This window comes from Aulonocara stuartgranti, assembly GCF_965226115.1.
Source record: "Aulonocara stuartgranti genome assembly, chromosome: 7".
NCBI classification, from domain to species: domain Eukaryota; kingdom Metazoa; phylum Chordata; class Actinopteri; order Cichliformes; family Cichlidae; genus Aulonocara; species Aulonocara stuartgranti.
In genome coordinates, this window is record NC_138945.1 from 64,931,786 (window position 1) to 64,953,526 (window position 21,741).

A 21,741-nucleotide genomic window follows, 5' to 3' on the forward strand; every position below is an offset into this window, starting at 1 on the left:
GAACACTGAATTTGGTGGTCAGTAGGTAAGACATCCTTGTTTGTACTATTAAAAATAAAAAATAAAATGCAGTCACATGCATGGCTGCGTAATTGGCTCTATGCTGCAGTGCCTCTGGAGGCTGAGTCTCCTCATTTGTTTCAATTAACTGCTATCTGACATGTCGCTGTTACCAAAGAGAGAAGACGAGGAAAAATAAGCTTTATTAAGATTTTAATTTCACACCTTAAAATCAAAGCATCGTAGGACGACTCCTACGCTCAGACGTAGGAGTCGTCCACAGAGATTGATTATTGGACAATCAGAGGGTGGAAACTGTGGCTCCCGAGAAAGCAGTGGTGCTGCAGAGTGCTGACTCCAGTTTGTTCTGAGGCAGCATTCATTTAAAGGTTGTGTGCCAAACAAGCACTCACCTCAGATGCCCTTTTTGTAGCCATAAAGCTCTTCTGCTTGTGATGAGCACAATGCCACCAAGACGCACACACAGTCTTTTGTGAAGTCTTTTGTGTTGCAGACAGATGTGCTTACTTCACTGGCAACCAGCCCATCCCCCACGGTGAGAGATGATGTCACTGCATAAGCTCATCTTCCCAGGTGGTAGATGGATCCTCCCCTGTTTACAGCCAATCAGAGGCTTGTTTACACCTGAGTCCCCTGGCACGGAGACGAACAGACACACTTTCTTACGTGGCTCTGTAGTCATCTGCTGATCTCATCTCACCGAAAAGGTGAAATTAGTCTCAAATGCGTCTCACCACAGCTCATCCTTTCACTTGTATTCTGCGGAGGAAAACCCAAATATTACTGCTCATCAGTGAAACGGCTCCATTAGCATCTATTGATTTGACCTGTCCTGTGTCTTCTTTCCTTCAATCTCTTTTCTTTCCTTGTTCTTATACTGGCAGCAGCTGCCTATGCCCACATCCTTCTCTTTTTCATTGACGTGCCACGAGGATGCTGAATGGAAAAAGGGGAGATCAATCTTTATGTACACTTGCTTTCAGTGCGTCAGTGTTTGTGTAGCTCAGTAAGATTGTGTACATGTATTACTCTGCAAACACAGGACATGTCACGGAGGTTTTTTGCTATATCTGAAGTCGTCTGTGAATTGCCCTCAAATAGCAAAACATGAGTAGCTTTGTATTTCTGTAACATTTGCTGCCTTTCTTTCCCCTCCTAAATCCTCCTGTCCTCTCCTTTACCAAGGCTGCCTCCTCGCTACCATCACACTAACATGTGCGCACTGTCTTTTTCCTCTTGATTAGCCACCAGGGATGGGCATTTACAGACATGGCTGCGTGATCTTCTGTCACTGCGAATCATCGTAACAAAGGTCTTTGGGTTGGACGCGGTTACATTCTAAACAAAGTGCAGCTCGGTCCGAGTCTTTCCGAGCTTCTGCAGTTTAGTCTCAGAGCTGTTGTTGTTATGATTGGGTGTCCGTAAAAGGCGTTGCTGGTGGTTAAAACCTCCCTGCCTTCTTTCCAAGTATCTTCCTTGGAGAGATCAGACTTCCTCTCTGGGCAGCAGAGCTGTTGCACAAACACAGTCACATGTTACAACGCTGTCTGTACACCTCTAAGCCGATTAGATGTTAAAATGCGCACATCAAAGGTTTAAAATTGCTCATATTTTCCAGCCGCCTCGTTTTTGCTTTGTAAATTTGTTGGCTTCTTTGAGTCACATGCTTCTTTTCACCTTTTTGTGAGCTCCTGGGTGTGACTGCTTCCTGCAGCTTCATCACTCCCACAATTAATCGGGCTTACACAATGGACCAGAGTTTCCTCTGCTATCAGATGGTGAAGAGATCTCGTCTAGTCATCAAGGAGGTGGATGTTGTCTCGTTTTCTTCTTTCTTTCTTTTTGTGCTTGTCCTCTCAGAGCTTTTTGGTTAGATTAATAAACTTCCTCTCTGCTTAAGAGTCTGTTTATCCTTTGTTTTTGATGTTGTACCCATATCCCTGAGTTATTAGGGATATGAATTATTACCCTTGGCCTCCTCATTTGACCCAGCAACTGTTTTGATAATCAGAGCAGCAGATGTGAGTTGGCTGATTTAAAGCCAGCCCGGCTCTCGGGGGCTTGTTGTGACTACGACATGTCAACTATTGTACAACACGCACTCTAGCTAATGGATGTGTAACAGTCTGTGGAGACAAGTGTTGGAAGAGCATTTCTCAAAGTGCTCATGTTACTTACTGAGCTGAATGTTGAAAACAAAGAAAGAGGAGCGATCCTTTCAAATGGACGCCTCAGACACTCGGCAGTCGCACTACCTGCAAACCTGCCTTACAGATGGGTTAAATGGTTCATTTCAGACAGTGGATCACAAACTGAGAGGCAGCCCAAAAAAACAACTTACAAGAACTTTTTGAGTTTATGTAACATTCATGGGTTCACTTGAAGTAGTATTTTACCCCTGAAAACCCCACTATTGTCTATAGAAACTTTACATTATAATAACAAATGTTTAAATGCATATATACATATAAATTGTCAAGAAAATGGACCAGTGTGAGAGCCCAGTGGGCAGGGGGCAAAGCACAGATAAGTATGACTTGTTCACTATTTATTGGTGGCTACAGTTTACCAAGTTTAGAGCAGGCCTGCTATCTCCACGGCCCCCGGGTTAAAGAGCAGAAGGACATTGGCCAGGCTGGAGAAAAAAGCAAATGAAACGGCAACGTACCAGACAGTCTGACGGAGGAAATTGAGATCTTTCCTCTGGGAAATAGGAAGGGTTTGGGGGGGAAACCCTTCATCTCTCGTCTCTGTTTGTGTCTGTGTTTCTCTCACAGGTTGGGGAGGATGCAGTGATATACAGTATACCTAGAAAGAGATGTCTGTCTGTGTACGTGTGCATTAACAGGCAGACTAATGCGATATGGCATTGGATTTTTAACAGCAATACAGATCTCATCAGCTGGTTTTTAAGGCATTGTTGTTAGTGTCGTTTGAAATTTCTCTTAGGTATGGCACTGTGCCATACCTGTCTTTTATGTAGTTCAGGTTTCGAGCGTTTGTCACATTTACCTTTCCCACGTTTCATCACTTCAAAAATTGATGATATAAAATATGTCAACCCAGACACTGAAGCAAACGGGCTGCTCTGCATCAGTAAGTCACTCATTCCTCGTCGTGATCTAGTTTTCACTCCGAAACCCAATTACTTGAGCTTAAATGTCCATTTTAAGGGAACATTCTGTGCTTTCAGTCAGTATGTGGTGGTGCGAGTCTGTTCCTGGAAGCGCTATAGGATACTTGCGTCCACATTCCCCTCAATAGGAAATGTGTGTCTAAATACCCTTACTTAGGAGTTAATGAGCTGGATCAGAGCAGACATGCACAGCCCTGCAGCAAAAAGCAGAAGGCTACCCAAACTGTGCAGAAACCCCACACTCTGCTCTTTACCCCGTGCATCATTTTTACTTTTAAGAGTCACCAACAGTTTCTTCACTGCTTTGCGATATTTCTTTTCATTTTGTTTTGCCAAAGCCTGTTTCTACTTTGTTTCTTTTTTTTAAGGTCCATTCTAGCAGTTTCATCTCATTTTGTTGTTTTTTTGTTGTTATTTTTTTTTCTCTTGGAACCCTGAAAAGAGAGCTCTGTTCACCCCAAAGCCCCGTGGTCTACCCAATCATACTCCACCCTTCACACATACATCCTGTGCAAACATGGGCGTCACCTCCATCTTATTTCCCGCAACCTCCTCTTTCCATGATGCTCTTTCTTCTCCATCCTTCCCCCTTCCACCTTATTCTCTGCTGGCCTCCCTAACACACACACACACACACACACACACACACACACACACACACACACACACACACACACACACACACAGAGAGACTACTACTTGTGCTCCGACGCAAACAGCAGCTCAAGTCTGACCACAGCTCTTCTTTATGTTACAAGTTCCCCTTTTCTTGCCTCATCCTGCCCAGCTTTACTGAAAAGTTGTTAAAATATTATTCCCCGTGTCCTTTTCACACTATATTTTCTTTTATGTTCATCTTACTCAACCGACACCAGCAGTAGTGGAAACTAACTCATTAAATTTTATAGTCTTCAAAGGATGCTGGCATCTGTAACGTCAGCACAGCTATGGTTCGGTTTCAGGTGGCAAAAAAAAGCACACAGAAACTTAACACACACATCTAAGCATCCACACCCAGGGATGGAAAAGTGGAGTGGAAAACTGTGTCTAGCTGTGAGGTTGTGTAAGTTTCAAACAATGTCTGCCTTGAGAGGTCTTTTTCCAGTGGTGGGAAGATGCCTCTCAGCTTCTTCTTCTTCTTAGATGAAAAAAGGAAAAAATGTATTTCTTTGCGTTGTCTGTTTCCTGGTTTGATGCAGCTGTTCATTGCCAGTAGATGGCAATGTTGATCTCACACCCAAGTCATACCTGTGTGGTCCTCTTCTCTCAGCCTGTGCACTGCTTGTTTGTTGTTTGTTTGTTTTGTTTTATTTAAACTGTAACCTGCTGCTAATGTTTTGCTTTGGTTCAAAAATGTTCTGAATTTTATCTGCAGTTGGGGAATCATTAAGATAAGTCTGTGTGCATCCAGGAATTTGCACAATCGCAGGAAAAGAGATTTTTCCTGGTCTTTTTTCAAGTCTATACGGGGTTCTGGGAACATGTGAAGGAAAGCTTTTGTGTCTCCAGCAGTGCAAACTTGTTACATTTGCACATACCTACATTTTTACAATGTTTAAGTTTATATCTAAGTGTTCCAAAACTTAGCCACATTCTCTTGGTTCTTCTTGATGAAGGAGAATCTCTTATAAGCACCATTTTATAGATTATTGCAGGTCATCTGTCTCTCCTTCCTCTAGACTGTTAAATTTAAATAAAAATTGAACATGCCATGTCATTTTAAGCCTTGGAGGTTGTGTTTTTGTGTCTGTGTTTTGGGGGGCTCTTTGTGCGCTGTTACACTTGACAGACAGGCGTTTGGCTGGTCCAAATGGTGAAGTGCAGGATAGATAGAGACTCTCCCCTCCTAAGGAATGCAGGGAGGAGGAGTGCAGCGGGCAGCCAGGGCATGCTGTGACAACCTCCCACATGATCTAAACTCTTTCACTCTTTGCTTCTTCTTCTTGCTTTTAACTGTTATTAACACTTTTTCTCTTCTGTTTTTCCCCTTGCGTCATTCTCTGCAGCTCAAACCTCTCACTTTATCACTCTCACTAATCTTAACTCCTTGCTCATTCCCATTTCCTAGTCTCCCCCACCCTCACCCCCCCATTTCATCCATTTCTCTCTGTTTCATTCTCAGTCATTTCTCACTGACATAATCCACGTAGCATCCATGTCGGTGATTTATAAGGATTTGGATACGAATCTGGAATTTCTCATCTCATGTCTGCTTCTTGCTGAAGTCCTGTCTTCCTTTAGCTTTAAACAAGAAAAAACCCGTCCTCCTGTCTATTACACTCTCTCTGCTTTCATATTGAAATCAACTCTGTGCCAAAGGTTTGCAGCAAAATGTCTGAACTCCAGACTAAGCTGACTTGTAACTCGCTTACAGATGCAGCAGCAATTGATCAGACAGGTCAAGTTCTTTGATGCCATTGCTGTTTTAAAATAGAGCATGAAGTTGGAACTCTATTATGTTTGTGCATGAAGTGCTCACATATACCTCCCAAACAAGAATGTCCAACTGAACTGTGAGCCAGAATCGAATGCTCTTGATCTCCTTCAGTTCAGTCTTAAAGTAACTCTTCTCTTTGTTTAACAAAGCTGTTTGCAGAAAGCAATGACATGTCTTTGCTTGTAGCCCTTCCCCTACAGGAATGTAGAGCAAAGAAGAGATGACGCAAAGGACACGAGAGCATATGTGCAAAGATTCACAGGCATAAAGGTCGAAGGGAGAAAGTGGTGAGCAAAGACTAGTTAGTCTCTGTAAGGGGCTTGCTGAATTATTGTAAATGTTTAATGCCATGTGCTTCATATGAGTAGCAAGTTGAGATGGTGTTAAAAGCACAGCTGCTTGTTGCACTCTTTATAAGCCCAAAATGGTCTGTAGCAAGTAGGTGTAAGCACTTTCTAGCTGATCGTAGTCATTGAAGCTGCCTTTTTTGGCTGGTGTTTGCACAGACATACAGACCATACGTGCCCATTTATCTCCACAGTTTTTCAGAAGAAAAGGGAGAAAATTACCAATGTTGGTTTTTTTCCTTATTTTTGATTAATAGGGAGGCATGGTAGCAGATGCTATATTTTTATTAAACAGATTTTCTTCTGCAGTTATGTACTGCAGGCCAGGTCGCTGGGTTCATGGTCCAAAGTTATCTCCCTGGCCCTGCTGACCTTTATCCGTGCCTATAGAAACCCCCCAGGCTCTAAAGACCTTCGGTCTGTGCTGTTGTTACTGCCTAAGACCTTACCTAAACACAGTGCACACTCCCACATGCCCAGAATGCAACACCAACGGGTCATATCGAGCAACTTGGAACTACTGTTTCCGATTCATTTATTTTGGGTTTTAACACGGTTGGGTCCCTGAGCTGTTTGTCATTTTGACCCCAGCGATGATTGGCTGGAGATTCACTGTGGCCTGACCAGGACTGGTCTGTTGCCAGGCCCCAAGGCGCATCTGCTATGGTCGTGACTCATGTAGCTCTGGCCTGGAATCAGTGTTTTCTTTGTTTTAAATACGTGGAATTTGTCCACTGACTTTCAGACTCAACCTGTTGAGCCAGCTCCAGAGATCGCTGTTCACAAACATGTTTTATCCAGAATCTTGTATTCCACTTTAAAACCTTTTAGTGATAACGAAAACTTTCAGCAGATTTTAACACATAAATATGAATTTTATCTATGCCTTATGCATTGTTGCTCATAACGTCAATGCTGTGGGGAATGAATATCTTACATTTCTTACAGTGCTTATTTTTCTTATCTGTTGGTCTGATCAGTTCTGACTATAATTATCATGCTTAATGTTGTTGTTTGGTTTTTTTTTTTTTTACCGACATCACATTAGGGCTTCATTAGGCATCTGTCAGTATCAGTGATGTCGGTGTTTCCATAAATTGCCTCTGTTTATTCTTTTATTTTTTTCCACAAGCGTCCTGTTTTGTAATTAAATCCAATCCTTTGGTATCTCTTAATCAGGGTGGTCGTTTTTGATTAGTTTAACATCCTTCAAGCAGCTTCCAGGTACTGATAAAGTCAGTCTTTCTGTGGTTTTGCTTGTTAAACTAATCTGCAAATTGTTGTTGCTGTGGATTTTACATCCGTAACCTTTTTATAGTGGAAAAAAGTTGCTACACTTTCTCAAGAACTATGCCTTACCCACAAACAAATGGATGTGTGTTCAGAGAATAGAAATTTGATCCTGTATCTGCATTACTGGCAGGTCATTACAGGACTTGGCCTTTTCTATCCAACCTTTCCTGTGAAAGCTTTGCTGTGTTATTAGTAATTTACAGCAATATCTGTTTTGTTGAAAGCAGGTAGCCTTGTCTGCGTATTTGAAGGGGAGGACGCTAGCAGGGAGGGAAGAGTAAACCTCTGTGTGAGAGACAAAGGAATGTGGCAGTTGGTTTCCATTCACGTCAGACGTTGCATAAGAGAGGTCCGACTTGTGCATCATCAGAATCCAAATGGTCACACAGCGCTGCAGACTGCAGTCGTGATCACATATCGCCCGTTTAGTAAAAGAAGGGTCTATTTTAGGTTAACAAGCTCTGCCTCCTCTAACTTTTATCCCCGATTCGCTAAACGTTTTGTTCCCACAAGCGATTGTCGAGGCCAAGCGCTCCAATGATGTTTTCTATTTTCAGTGACCACTTGGGTCCAATAGTTAGAAGCAAATTAGTGGAAAGTTCCTCAAGCATGGGATTTCCATTATAGCGACACACTGTTTTCTCATGATTACATGTAACACTTTAAACAGCAATATCACACTGTGATAGACCACATAAAAATGTGATTTTAGTGTTTATGATGTCCTGTAATACCTTATTATAAAATTTCTTTTATTTTATTTTTCATCATTAAAATGACAGCAAAAAGGGAATGAAGAGAATGAAACTATTAGCAGTTTGAAGAAGTTCCCGAAATGACAGTAAACACAAGCAGAAAATGACCAAGAATTTGATGAAAATTTGCTGTACATTTTGCAATATTTAGAACTTTTTTTTTTTTTTTTTTTTAATCTTCCTGAGACCTGTAGACTTTTGATAATGAGCTAGATACAACATACCGACCACAGCCCCAACACAAACTACCCCCACGTCTGATTATATATCCCTTTCTTACCTCTTGCTTACACAGTGACTGGTTAAGCTGCTCACTTATTTGTTCCTGCTTACTCACCCTAAGACAGACACCCATGCCCCCCACCCTTTTATTTTTTTAAACGCTTTCTGTAGTCTTTATGGTGAGGCATGCTGATACTATTATTAGCATCTTAAGAACAGAGTCTGTGCCCTGTTCTGGTCTCTGTCTCGCTGTCTCTCTCCCCTCTTCCCCAGACTCCTCACAGCTGGTATCGGGGCCAGAGCCAGACTCCGTGTGCACCCGTAATGTGGTATGCAGGATGTGGGTGCAGAAAGGAGCCTATCCTACTCGCTGTCTCTTAAAATTTCTTTCTATTTTTTTTTTTTTTTTTGATCATATAAGGGTTACCCATAAACAAGTACTACATATTCCTTACACACTCTGACAGTCTCATTCATCTTGCTCTTACAACTGCATTCCCCAACTCAAGGCATGCACATAGCGCTACAGAATCCCATAGATTTGTGTCCATGCATGAATCTATACTATAGCCGGGCGCATGAAGTTTTGTCTGAGGAGACTGAGCAAAAACAGACAGTAAAGGAGTGAGGCGGTGAAATGTGCAGAGAGAGAATAAGAGGGCTCATCTGTTGTAAGGCAGTAATTAGAGGGAAGAACAGCGAGGGAATGATAGCTTAGTAACACTAGTTGTAATCTTCTCATGAATGGAACACCTTCCACTTGTCTGTGTTCATTTACACTAGCACATTTTATACTTAAGTGTTGCCGCTTCAGCTCTCTACTGATAATTTAATTAGAATTTATATCATACATGTGCTTTAAGAAAAAATATCAAATAAGAAATGCAAAGTAACCTCCAGATGTTTTTTACAGATCTCCTTTTGGCTTTTAAGCAGGCTTTGTTTGATTGGCTCACTGGTTCTTCAGCTTTTACAGCATGTCTGAACTCGCCTGACTGCTGCCAGCCTATCATAAATTGACTCAGTTGAAGTTCAGAATGAACAGGAGGAATGTTGCACAGCATGCAAGACAATTAAAGTGAACGAAGGTTTTAATGGTTATTTTAACACAGAAATAAATGTTTTTTACCTACACTTGCAACGCTTTTCATCCACAATTTTCAATGTCGGCAGATGAGTTTGAGCATTATTTAAAATGCATATATTGGTTTTAGTTATATTTGCACCAACTTATTTTGTGAAAGTTAACAACTTTAAGCATACATATGCAGTATCACTGTTGTAAACCCAGAAACGGTCATGCTTGTGTAAATCAGCAGGTATATAAAGTCTAGCGACACCTTTTTATTGTTTGTCGTTTACCTGCGGACCACCTGTTGCTACATTGTAACTGCAATTCTGGGGAAAGGCTGAACCACGTCCACATGGGCAGACACTGACGTCACCACACCCCACCCCTTTTGCACGTTTCTTCCCCTCTGCGATTGGACGAGAGCAATAGAGGAGGAGCGCCTTTCTGTAAAGTGTGCTCACAACGTTTTTTTTTTCTCTACCCTACAGTGAGTCACACCTTCTCATAAGTCCCAACGTAGTGTTTTTACAGGCAGACTACAGCTTAACAGTATTAAGGAGAGACTCTGACATCTCTCTTCATGTTTTAAGCTATGGTCAGAGACTCTTTCTTCTTTTCTGTAGATAAGAAGGTCATGCACCCTCAGAAAAACTCTAAAACCGGACTAAGTTGCAAAATGGTGCTCCAGGCAGTTGGAAAAGTACTAAGGTAAAACTTATATTTTAACTTAAAAGTGTTGTATCTGCTATTCACTTGAGTGTTTCCCCTGCGTTGTTGCTTTTAATGAAGCCGAAGCAGTGGGTTGTTTTAGTGTCGTAATGCTGCTTTTATCGAAGACGCAAAAACCCGCGTCGACTTTGCCTGTTGTTTGTTTTTGTCGTCATATTTCACCACCTTCTGATTACAGCAGCGCTAACAGTTAAATATGGTTTGTTTCGTTTTTTTTAATTTGTTGTTTTTGTATCTAAAGCTAGAAAGTCTCTAATCTGTGGTTAAATCAAGATAAACTTGCTGCCTCTTGCCTGCAGTAATTACACAAGTATTGGGCTCCTGTGATTCTGGGGTCAGTGCAAATTATCAGGATCACCTGAAAACTAATAATTGCTTTCGCTGCAGCTCTTAGCAAGACTCAACAAGAGCAGGAGAAATGTGACACTATCTTCTCATCCAGTCTAATCAATTATTAAAGACGCCTGTAGTATTTTAACATACTTAATTGTGTTAGTCACAGAAAATAATTACCCCCTTTTTCCCTTAAAGTAAAAATGAATAAAAGGTCAAATATTTGCCAAGGTTATGTGTAATTAGCCTCTTAATTTATAAAAAAGAATTTTACTGCTATCTACAGGTCATAATATGAAGGCGCAGACTTAATACCTGAGGAATGCCTGACCCCAATATATGGGTTAACAGTTTGTTTGTGTGTCATACAACGTGATAGAGCTACCCCAGTTATAGAGAATAAATGTGTCTACTCTGTTTGTGTCAGAGGCCCACAGTCATTATGACTGTGTTCCTCCAGGGGACAGACAGTCATGTTAATGCTGTGATGAAGGTTCCTGTTACTTTTCAAGTCTTCAGCCAGGTGTGCTTCTCTTCAAGCAGCAGCCCAAAGGGCACATGCCTCACATCCTGTGGTGTTTTGTGAAGATGTGGAGAGGGATAGTGAGGGGACTCCCCACTATTGTAGGTTCGCTTAACATATTCTAGGCTGGATATAAGAGCAGCATCAGAAAGTGTTGTTGTACAGTATGTTGTCTTTTGCAAGAACAAGTTTTTCTGCTCCGTCTTTCTTGCGAACTCAACACCCGTGCTCAAGAAATGTGCTGATCACCGAGAAACTACAGCCTTAATGTATTTGCGGGGGGGGGATGGTTTCAGAAATCTTCAGTAAAACCTAAATAAAATTACCCTGTTTGAGTTAACACCGACCTTATATAATCCTATTTCCTCCTTCAGTCACTGATTCAATGCCCTTGACTTAGACGCTGTTATGAGTAGAGGTTAGACAAAAGATTACTAAGATGGCTTTTAGGTATTTATGCCTTACCCGTTCTCGTTTTTCTACAAGTAGATTGATGGTTGGTGATGATTGGTGTCGAGAAATTGTGCTTTATTTCAGTATGTTGCTTCCTATTGTGTTAAATCAATTCAAGATTACACTCACAGGTGGTTAAGTCCCAAACCCTTGTGTTGTTATGATGATGAGGCTCGAATGTGGTGCTCACAGGGGTTCCTTGCATATTTTGGTAGACTGAGAGCCAGTAAATGGGATGTTTGATAGGATAACAAGGAGAAGTTGCTAGAACAGGGCTAGTAGATAGTGTGTGTGTGTGTGTGTGTGTGTGTGTGTGTGTGTGTGTACATTTACATATGTTTAGGTCCGCACCCTGGCTACAGTCCTCATTTACTCATTTGTGAGGCTGCTTTCACCCCCAGTAAAGCTGTTGATTAAGTGGTGACAGCTGCACTGTTGTAGTTTTTGTTTTCTTGTCCAAAAACTAAAATTGGCAAAATATTAAAACTATACTTAACTCTGAATAAGGCAGTACTGACTTAACAAGGATGAACCTCAGGTTTAGTCGATCCTTAAGTCGGTCTCTTTTGTAAGCTCTGTAATGGCTGCTGTGGTGGAGCTTTGGTGCGCTCAGACTGCTTGCTTTTTTCCCTCTTTGTGGTTTTTCAGGGCAGGGTGCCATTGGGTCTATTTAATTTAAGTCCTGAAATAGATCAGCAGACTTGGAGAAAGCTGCTTATTTAACAAAATAGCAGAGTTCATTCACTCTGTTCTGGCCTTATCATTAAATTTCAGTATTATTCAGAGTTTTATCACACTTTTTTAAACTTGACTAGTATAATAATGGGCTTAGAAATGAGAAATAAATTAGAGATGCACTTCAATATATGACTTGATCCTTAAACTATGACGTGTGTTTAAGGTCTGGGCACATAGTAAGGCTTTATTTGCTGTATGACCTCCAGTGTATGCCAGTGCTGATTTCTGATTTGTTTTTTTGGTTGTTGTTGTTTTTTTTGTTTTACTTTTTACTTTATATTTATATTTTGTTTAATGTGCCAGTGCATTTGATCGCTTTTTTTTTTTTTTTTTTATCAGTCAGATCAAAGCTCTTCATATAGAAAGCAGCTGTCTTAAAGAAAATGGTAAAAATTGTCAGTGTCACCCGACCAGATTGCATTAAAGCGTCCATATGCCACTCGCTGGATACCGCTGTTATCCAAAAAGCCAATTCAAGCAACAGTTGTGTAATATTTTGCTCGCCTGGAGCCAAAGGCTCAAGAGGAACATGGGTTTTGTTGAACAGGTTTTCTTTGTTTGTGTTCAGCTCACAGAAAGAACCAGTAAAAACTGAAAATGTTGTTTGTTTGTTTTTCTTTTTCTTTTATTTTAAAGCATTAATGTCAGTGATTTGGTGATATGGAGATGATTAACTATGGAAAGAAGAAGTCGGCATGTTCTGAATACTCCTGAAGCGGTTTAGTCGCCAATTTATGGTGTTAGAGAAACTACTGTAGTTAATTCTCCAAGATGGTGCGGTAATGTAGCCCCATCCGATGGCACGATTAATTGGAACCAGATTCTGGTAATGAGATGTAGGTACGCCAAAAGCAAGTCCAAGAGGTTCCTCCTTTTCTGTTAGATGAGCCTTTTGTAAGAACCAAGCGTATTCAGGATTTATTTGGCCCACAGTCAGAAAATAATCAGCAGTTAACATTTGCACGTCATGTATATGCATGTTTGGCTTGGTTGATGCTCACATGTCTACACAAACAGTCTTTCAGACCAGATAGAACTTGCTTCTTCTACTTTTTCTTTGGTGGGAAAAGGGGGCTACTGCTGTGTGTGGGTGTGCGTGCGTGTGTGTGTGTCTGCGCGCGACACACACAGTGCATTTGCTCTGTACTTTTGGTCTTGTACAAGAGGAAAGGTAGTGAGAGAAGATGGCTTGATGGTGGGGGAGGTGGCATTGCTGGGAAAAGTGAAAGGGTGAGAGTGGATAACGGATGGAGTTGAACAGCTGTCGGGTCAGTTACTCCACAGCTCTGCAGCACTGAACTTTGCCTAACCTGTATAACAGCCCTATTTCCTTTTTGTTTTCATTGCAGATAAACACCAGCAGGTGTTTCTTCCTGCTTCTCGCCATCCACTCGTATATAAATCAGGTTTAAATGTATCTCTCGATTATGAGGCCATATCGTGGACCTGCTTCTGCTGGTGCCAGGCACATGTTCCTTTTCTCCCCCACACTCCTGACTTCTGGATTGCCCTGATCTGCCCCTGATCTGGCGAGGAGAAAGAGGCATCTGATGCCTTTTATGGCAAAAACTTGCCTTGGAGAACATTACCAATCAGAAAGTTGTGTGAAGGGAGGAGTGCTGGCAAAGAGGAAGTTTTCTTTATCCTAAAATAAACTAATGGCTACAGACCATCACCTCCCCTTATCCTCAAATATTCGTAAGAACTGGAGGAGGCAATTGTGTGGGAAAATTATGAAATTACAAAAAGAAAGGCAGGAAATGGCTCAGTGAAACAATGTTTTTAAAAGGATCATTTCACAGGACTTGACCAGTTGTTCTGAAAGGCTTAGCAAAACCTTTGAAACGTTGTGAGAGCTTATGGTATCCAAAGATGAAGCTCTTTTGTCGGGAAAAGCTTTTTCACGTGATAGAACATGTAGCTTACAGCGCAAAACCACACAGACCACATGAATATGTCTGTGCCCTCATGAGAGGGAAGGGGGGTATTTTCTGTTTGTTTTGGCTAGAGGAAGGAAGCAGATGGCGATAAGGAGATATGGGGGAAAAAAACAAGCACTTGAAGGAACTTTAAATGTGAAAAAAAGATTGGCAATTAAAACTGACTCGGTACAGTTCATAGTGTGGGGTAAATTGAAAGCTGGTTGGGCAGGACAATCAAGAGTAAGTCTAGATAGTTGCAGCTTACAGTTGCACTGTACCCACGTCGTAGATTCAAAGTACAGTGCAAATGGTGCTGTGAGGAGAGAAGGATGGGAGGAAAGGACAGAAAGATGCCTTAAGACACACGAGTGGAGCAACTGGTGAAAGTAGCCTGTCATTAATAATTAACCATCAGCGTGTAATCTCCAGTGTCTCTGTGGTTTTACTTTTGTTTTTTCTAAATGATGCCAAAACGAGCTCAGGTACTGCCTGACGGAAACATCCGAATAATTTCCCAACAAACAAGAACCTTTAGCACCTTTGCAACCTTTGGTGTGTGTCTGCGAGTGTGACTATGCAAGTGTGAGTCTTTCAGTGTTTTCAGACGCATCCAGAAGACAGTTTACAGCTAAGCATTTGTCTGACAGATCAATTAGGAGACAGTGAACATGTAAGGAAATGGGGGCGGGGGTGTCTTAAACATTTACAAAGTAAAAAGCTCCAGGGCTCTGTATCTGTCTGTATTATGTTGACATGCCTTTCCTTGTTTGCTGAGGTGGAAAGCTGGGCGATGCTTCCTGGAGAACGGAATTAAACAGTGAAAGGCTTTTGAACACGGAGCTCTGGCCAAGAGGCCTCGTGCTTTACAGTCCAGTCGTGTTTTGAAAGTGTTTATTAGTTCCCATGGATATCAGCTGGGCCTGTGTTGATCTTCCCTCCTCGCTCCATTCCTTTCTACTTCTGCCTGCTCTCTTTTGCTCTTCTTCCATGAATTTAATACCCTTTTTCATGCAGAAAAACAAGCCAATTAACTTTCCTCCTGTAAACTCCAGTGGGGTGAGCTGTGAACAGGAAGTAAAGGAGAGAAGGCAAGAGCCGAGAACACATTGATGGATCATTGTGTTTGGAGGTTGTGGAGAAACGAGGATGAGGGGAATTTGCAATAAGTTCAAGAAGGCTGGAAATGAAGGTCAGCAGTAGCACAATAAATTTAAGGAGCAAACTGAACCTCCTTTGTCCTTCAGCAAACCAAAACAGCGTAGCACTGGCAAGTAGGAGCGAAATAAAGACACATGTATAATCGAGAAGAATAATAGTCTTTACAGGGTGTGGAAAGGCTTGAATGGAATAGCAGATTAAGCTGGTTATTATTAGTCCTAACTTTTAAAATTGTGAAAAAGGAAGATGGGTGGACAGTTGATTGCGCAAAGTCTGCTGCTTGTTAAGATTTTCAACCTTTAACCCAGGAAGGCAGTGCCTTCACTGAGCAGGAGCTGAGGGAAGAAAGGGCTCAGCGCTGGGAACTCTGGCAGAGTGCAATATCACATTGCAGCGCTAAAACTAACAGTGGAAGTACAAGGAGCTGGAGATGGCTGCCTTTATAGAAGCTATTCTACAAACATTCGGTATTGAGCCAGAGTTGGAGGATAGGTACAGTAACAAAGGGCTCTTTTGTTTGGTCTCTTTAGGCTGCTGTTAATCAAACGATGGAAGAGTCACAGAACGTTTGTGTTTCGTAACTGATATTTTTGCAATCTGTTATGCATTGGATGCATACCAGTTATTTTATGCTGACTTCCCTGTTTATCAGTGGAATTTTACTGAAGTACTAACTTGGGCTGTTTTGTTTCTATATTTACTGTTGGCTTATCATTTGACCAGCTCATCTTGAAAGGCTGGTTGTAGAATATATGTGGGGGGTTTTCAGCAGCCTGAGCAACTTTCATTCTTTACAGACTCAAACTAAACTGTAGTTTTACAGCTGGCATAAATCTCAGGCACTAGTAAATTTCTTCTCCCGCTTCACTTTATCTTGTATTTGCCTTATCGGCACCCTTATCATTTTATTAATCTGCCCTGTTGTCTTCTATATTCCAGGAAGTCCAAAACGAAGCCAAATGGAAAGAAGCCACCAGCAGAAGAGAAGAAACAGTACTTGGAACCAGAGTTCACGAAAGTCCGCGTGGTGGACTTCGACCTTAAGGAGTTGGTGGTGCTGCCCAGAGAGATAGATCTCAACGAATGGCTAGCCAGCAACAGTGAGTGCCTTTGACTGTGGTAGTCATGACAAATTTGAACAATAGAGTTGGACACTTGTAGATGCTCGGCATTTAAAAGACATTTAGTGAGGTCCGTACTCATTGATCGAGCTTGGTGTTTGCACCCACTTGTAATGTTTTCTCGGGGGCTTGGAATTGCTTTCCACATCTATATGCGCTTGTCACTCACCTGGATATAACAAGTAGGACAAGGGAGCTAAGCCTTTAACATGATCCAGGCCTGGCACAGTTTAGAGACTGTTCCCGGTGCAACACTACACGCCACCATTTACAGCCACTCTCAGTGCAGCGTGTCAGCCTTTACCAGAATGTATATTTGCCATTATGAGCGTCGCTTCTGGAGTTTATTCAGCTTTCTATGACCTGGCAGCTGGATCAGTCTCAGACTTTCTTTTTGACTTTGCTTTGGTTACATATCCAAACCACTACGGTGCGTGCAGGGGGGTGGGGTGCAATTCTTCTTTCCTTTTTATTTTAGCTAATAAAACACTGTTGCATAACAACAGATGTGATTTCACATGCCGATAAGTTTTTCACCATGAAAATTAAGTTACACAAGCTTGCATGTATCCATCAGTGGCTGAGGTTTAGCTTCCAGGAAACTCAGTTGGGTGGAGCAATGTTTAGATTTTTTTTTTTTCTTTCTTGTAACCAAATAAATAATGATGTCATTTATATTAAATATTTTCCAAATTCAGGCTTCTATGTTGCGCAGGGGGGAAAATGTGTGGGAACTAGTGGGATGGTAGTTTAATCCTAATAGGAATAGCAAGGGATCTACTTCTTTCCTTTGTAAAAATCGGTTGACATTTTGCCTTATTTAGCGTATTTATGTCTCCTGTTGTTGGAGATGATTACATTGGGAGTCCCTCTAGTAGTTCAAAGCTTTAAAAAAACACAGTCACAGAAGACGTATTACTTAAGGAGTCTCACACTACAAGTAAGATGGACGGGTTTTCCTACAACTAACATGCCTTGCAAGCATGTTGACAGTTGAATAGTTTACTTGAGCCCCTATAGACCCCAGCTTTGCTTTGTTACACTGTTGTGCAAGCGTATAAGGCTGTGCAGGAGTTCTACCTTGCAGCAAAAATACCTGTCTGTTTTAGGTGAATGCTTGTCAAAGCCTCCCTCCCATTCTTTGTGTGAATCAGAAACAAAAACATCTTTTGAAGGATGTGATAATTGGAATTAGTGTGTGCGCATGTGACTCTGACTTCCCACTAAGCATTGCGTATACAATTTTAGGTGTGTCCTCACGAGCCAAAGAAGAACGTGACAATAACATATCTTCTTACGGTCATTCACCCACTGGCATGCCTGTGCATTAGTGTTGTTATAATTCCTGTGTTGTGGATGACCAACAGTCTTGTGCTCTCTCATCTCTTTCCCACAGCAACAACATTCTTCAATCTTATCAACCTTCAGTACAGCACTATCTCAGAGTTCTGCACTGGGGAGATCTGTCAAGCCATGACGGCCTGCAACACGTAAGTTATCGCCCACACTTCTGGCTTATTCATCACTCACCTGGAGAGCCCTTATTGGTTTATTCATCAGAAATCTGGTGTCCTATTGGATAATTCATTAAGCAACGTTTCTCTGGTCAGCAAGGGCGAACTCACAACCCCGAGGAGGTGCTCGGTCTTCTAACTACCCACACAGTATAGAAATGTGCGTATTTTAAAGCTTTCAAGGAGATCTGTTCAGCTCATCTGAAGCTTCGTATTATTTTGTGAATTTATTAGCATGATTGGCAGTTCAAAAATGATCCTTATTTTACACTAGTCCTTCATCCAGGTTCTCAGGTCTGGGAAGGGGGCCTTTAAGGCCACTCACCTATTAAGTCAACTTTTTTCTGATTGGCTGCCCCTCACAAACAGAAGGTTAGGGCTGCTGTGCTTTGATGTGCTTAGATGTTGCACCCAAGGCATGGCCTTTTTAAGCACTAGTTTTCCTCTTTTCATTATTATCACTGGCTTGCACAGACGAAAACCTGATGTAGTCTGGCAAATGTAGAGTCCACATGCTAATAACTGTAGCCTGGGCCAGGTTCAACTTCAATGCCTTGCAGTCCAGCCTGTGATTTTTGCTGCTGTCTGAACCCTGCTAATATCATTACACTCACATCACACACACATTTCCTTGATTCTCTGATCAAAGTGTCACCAGGATGTCTGCCTTTAATCTCTTGCCATTTGTTAGCAATCGGTTCCAGTCCAGGGGCTGAAATGTGTATCGCTCTGAAGTCACCACACAGGATATTTTTTGAAACTTGTCACGTTTTTAGACCCATACCTTTTGTACTAAACTGGTTTATCACTACTATGTGCAGTAAATTAGGCATATTTTACATTAGTTTGTTTAGGATAATCCTGACAGAGGTGTATCCATCTCATGTTAACACAAGGGGATTATGACTAACTCTTAAGTATTTATTGAACTTGCTTCCCCTGTTGAGGTTTGGTGCAGTCTTTTTATGAGGCCTTGACTCTTAAAAAGAGGCCTTCTTTTCCCCTGTGTCTGCTGAAGGCTCGAAAAACTAGATTAGCCACACTTTGAAAAACCGCAAAAATCACTAAACACCTCTTAACACATTGTAAGTAATGCAATCACTCAAGCCGAATTCTGAGACATCGACAAACAACCTGGTGTTTGACAGTAATCACGAGTTCAGCTGTCAGACAATGAAGTTTTCCACTGTTGTCACCTTGAGCTACTGCTTCTAACCCACACCCTGACAAATAAGACAAACATGCTTCACCTGCGGTATTTGAACGGAGGAGGCGTTGGAGCAGATTAACAGGTTTTTGTTTGTGAGTTAATGTCTTGAATATTAAAGACGCAGAGTTGGAGTGAAAATGAAAATAGTCTGAACTCCAAATGTAAGCCCAGCATTTAGGATTGTACCTTTCTCCGCTGCCTGGTACCCAGCACCCCGCCTTTTCCTGCCTATGCAGGACCTGGCACGCGCCGCCCTCTGTGGTTAAAACTGACTGAGGCCCAGTCACAGCAGCAGCGTCAGTGCCCCTGCCCAAGGGCAGAGCTGAGCACTATTTTTGGAAGAAAATGTTTCCATGAGCTCTGAAGGCACCAGAACCATTTGGTAACTATTTAGACCCATTTTGTGTAGGTGGGTGGATAGAAGTGCTCACTGTGTTCACTATACATTGAGTTCTTATAGATGTTTCCAGTTTAGATTCTGTTTCTGAAAATACACCCACTTCTTCAGCATTGTTATAAAAACGTACGTCATTAGGAAAGAATAAAAAAAACATCCAGTCACTTAGCTCGAAGCTAAACATTCACTGCACAGTCAGTTTTTGTGTAAGTCAGTATTTAAAAACAAAATAAAGTGAGGAAGGAAATTAAGAAATACAATTGAATCAAAATCTGCAGTAGACAGAAAGTTGAAAAAGGCATAAAGCAATGTTTTATAAAGTATCCTCAATTAGATTTACTTAATTTAATCTTGTTTTGTGATCAGATTTCTTCTTACATCTCTACAGGCGCTCATTGTACACACTCGAACAATTTTAACGATTTGATTTTTTATTTTTTTTTTTTTAACTTCTTTTTCTTCTTAACTATAAACCGAGGACACTATAAAAGAGACAAACTAAAGGTTAAGCAAAAGCATATTAAATTTGAAAAGCTGTCTGTGCCCCGTTCATGAAGTCTGACTAAGTCACTGTGTTATCTTTACCATGTCTGCTTGTCTCTGTGTATTTAGCAGCACAGGTATATTTGTAGTTTAGCCCGTCTCCCACATGCACACAGTATTAGACTGTCTGTCTGTTAGTGTATTGTAAGTGTCATGTCCTGCTGTTGTGGTCAGTAGTTGCCTCCTGGAGGATCAGCTATGTGGACACTTTACATTCCTCAGGTTTTGTTATGTCTGCCCTGCTGCCTCCTACAGCCGCACTGCAGACCGCTACACCTGCACTCACATTTTATCTGCTTATTCACTGGCCTCTCCAACTCAGAGATCATCTCTCGTCCCTGTGGTTATTTTGCCATTTCTGTCTCAACATCTCGTCTCCTGACAGCCCTCGAAAAGCCTCCCGTGGCTCATTCATCTATCTCTAAGGTGCCTGCTGACCTCCCGTTTGACCTTTTGTTAACCATGTTTCCAAGCCAGCCGCTTACAATTCAGTTATCTGGGTCAGCCCCCACAGAAATGTTTGCCCAGCAGCAGGACTGACGGGGGATCAGTGTCAGCAAGAGGCAATGTGGCCTGATCAGGAAATTAAAACTCAGAGTCACAGGATCCGCTGTAGCCAAAAAATGTAAACATAATATCTGGGTTGTGCATAAGATTGACGTATCACTTTCAGTCATACAGTGATACTCTGATTAGAGGGCTGGGTTTTTCCTCGATGAGGAAACAAAGCAGGTGATTTTTCATGAGCTAATTGTCACTTGTGTTATTTTATCTTCCTGCTTGCTCGTTTCTGTTCTACCGCATTCAATTCAAAATCCTGCTGCTTACCTTCCGAATTATTAACAATATAGCGCCAAGCTACCTCATTGAGCTACTTAGATCATACACCCCTACTAGAGCATTAAGATCATCTTCCCAGTCACTCTTGGTACTGCCGAGATCTCGGCTGAAGACTAGAGGTGACCGCGCGTTTGCCTTGGCTGCACCCGATTTATGGAATAACCTCCCCATCGCTATACGCGGTTAAAAACCCACTTATTTAGCCTCGCCTTTTCTACCAGTTAACGCTTGCTTGATAGTTAGCTTAACGCTTATTCTTATCTTCGGCTTATTCTTAATTACTTTTAATTCATTATTAATTTTTTCTGACTGTTTTATCCTCTACACTTAGCCTTCTTTTATGCTTTTATATGCAATTCTTTTGCCTTCGTGTGTTTTAATGCCATTCAACCTGCTAGCACGTTTTGGTACCTTGCCATAGCCCTCATCCTTCCCTGTTACTTCTTGCATGTTAAGCACTTTGGTACACCACTGGTTTTTAAATGTGCTATATAAATAAGGTTTGTTGTTGTTGTTCTAGCAAACACTTTTGTCTGAGCTAATTTTGCTGCTGCTACATGAGCCACACACATTCTTTCAGCAGCATTCATTATGATTATTAAAGCTCTGATCACTGCTGTGTAATCACATCCTGTTCTCCATTCATGTCTTAATGTTGTTGTAATAACAGGGATTGTGACGTTTCCTCTGTGTTACTCTCTTTCTAGAATATACTACTGGTATGACGAGAAGGGGAAGAAGACGAAGTGCACTGCTCCACAATATGTAGACTTTGTAATGAGTCTTTGTCAGAAACTGGTCACAGATGAGGAAATCTTTCCTACAAAATATGGTGAGTGCGGGCCAGAGCAGCTCTCAAGTGTTAAAGCACTTTACTTCCCCCTGCTGGTGCAGATGTGGAAGTGTAGGGTACCATAAATCAGCAGCAGTCCATTGAGTAACAGCAGGAAGAAATTGTAGATTGCAATCAAAAGGCT

The 21,741-nt window shown here is 41.6% G+C and overlaps 1 protein-coding gene across 5 annotated transcripts in view; it reads left to right on the forward strand.

Moving 5' to 3' along the window:
- Positions 1-21,741, forward strand: part of mob2a (MOB kinase activator 2a) — a 55,763-nt gene that overhangs the window by 31,961 nt on the left and 2,061 nt on the right. For 4 of the 5 annotated variants that reach the window (XM_082540013.1, XM_082540010.1, XM_082540011.1 and 1 more), the window contains exons 2-4: positions 16,079-16,239; positions 17,657-17,750; positions 21,472-21,596. In XM_082540013.1, the coding sequence (XP_082396139.1) occupies positions 16,079-16,239; positions 17,657-17,750; positions 21,472-21,596 (380 nt within the window). Of the gene's footprint in view, positions 1-9,748; positions 9,992-16,078; positions 16,240-17,656; positions 17,751-21,471; positions 21,597-21,741 lie in introns of those variants that run through there. The other variant, XM_082540009.1, reaches the window with a different exon arrangement.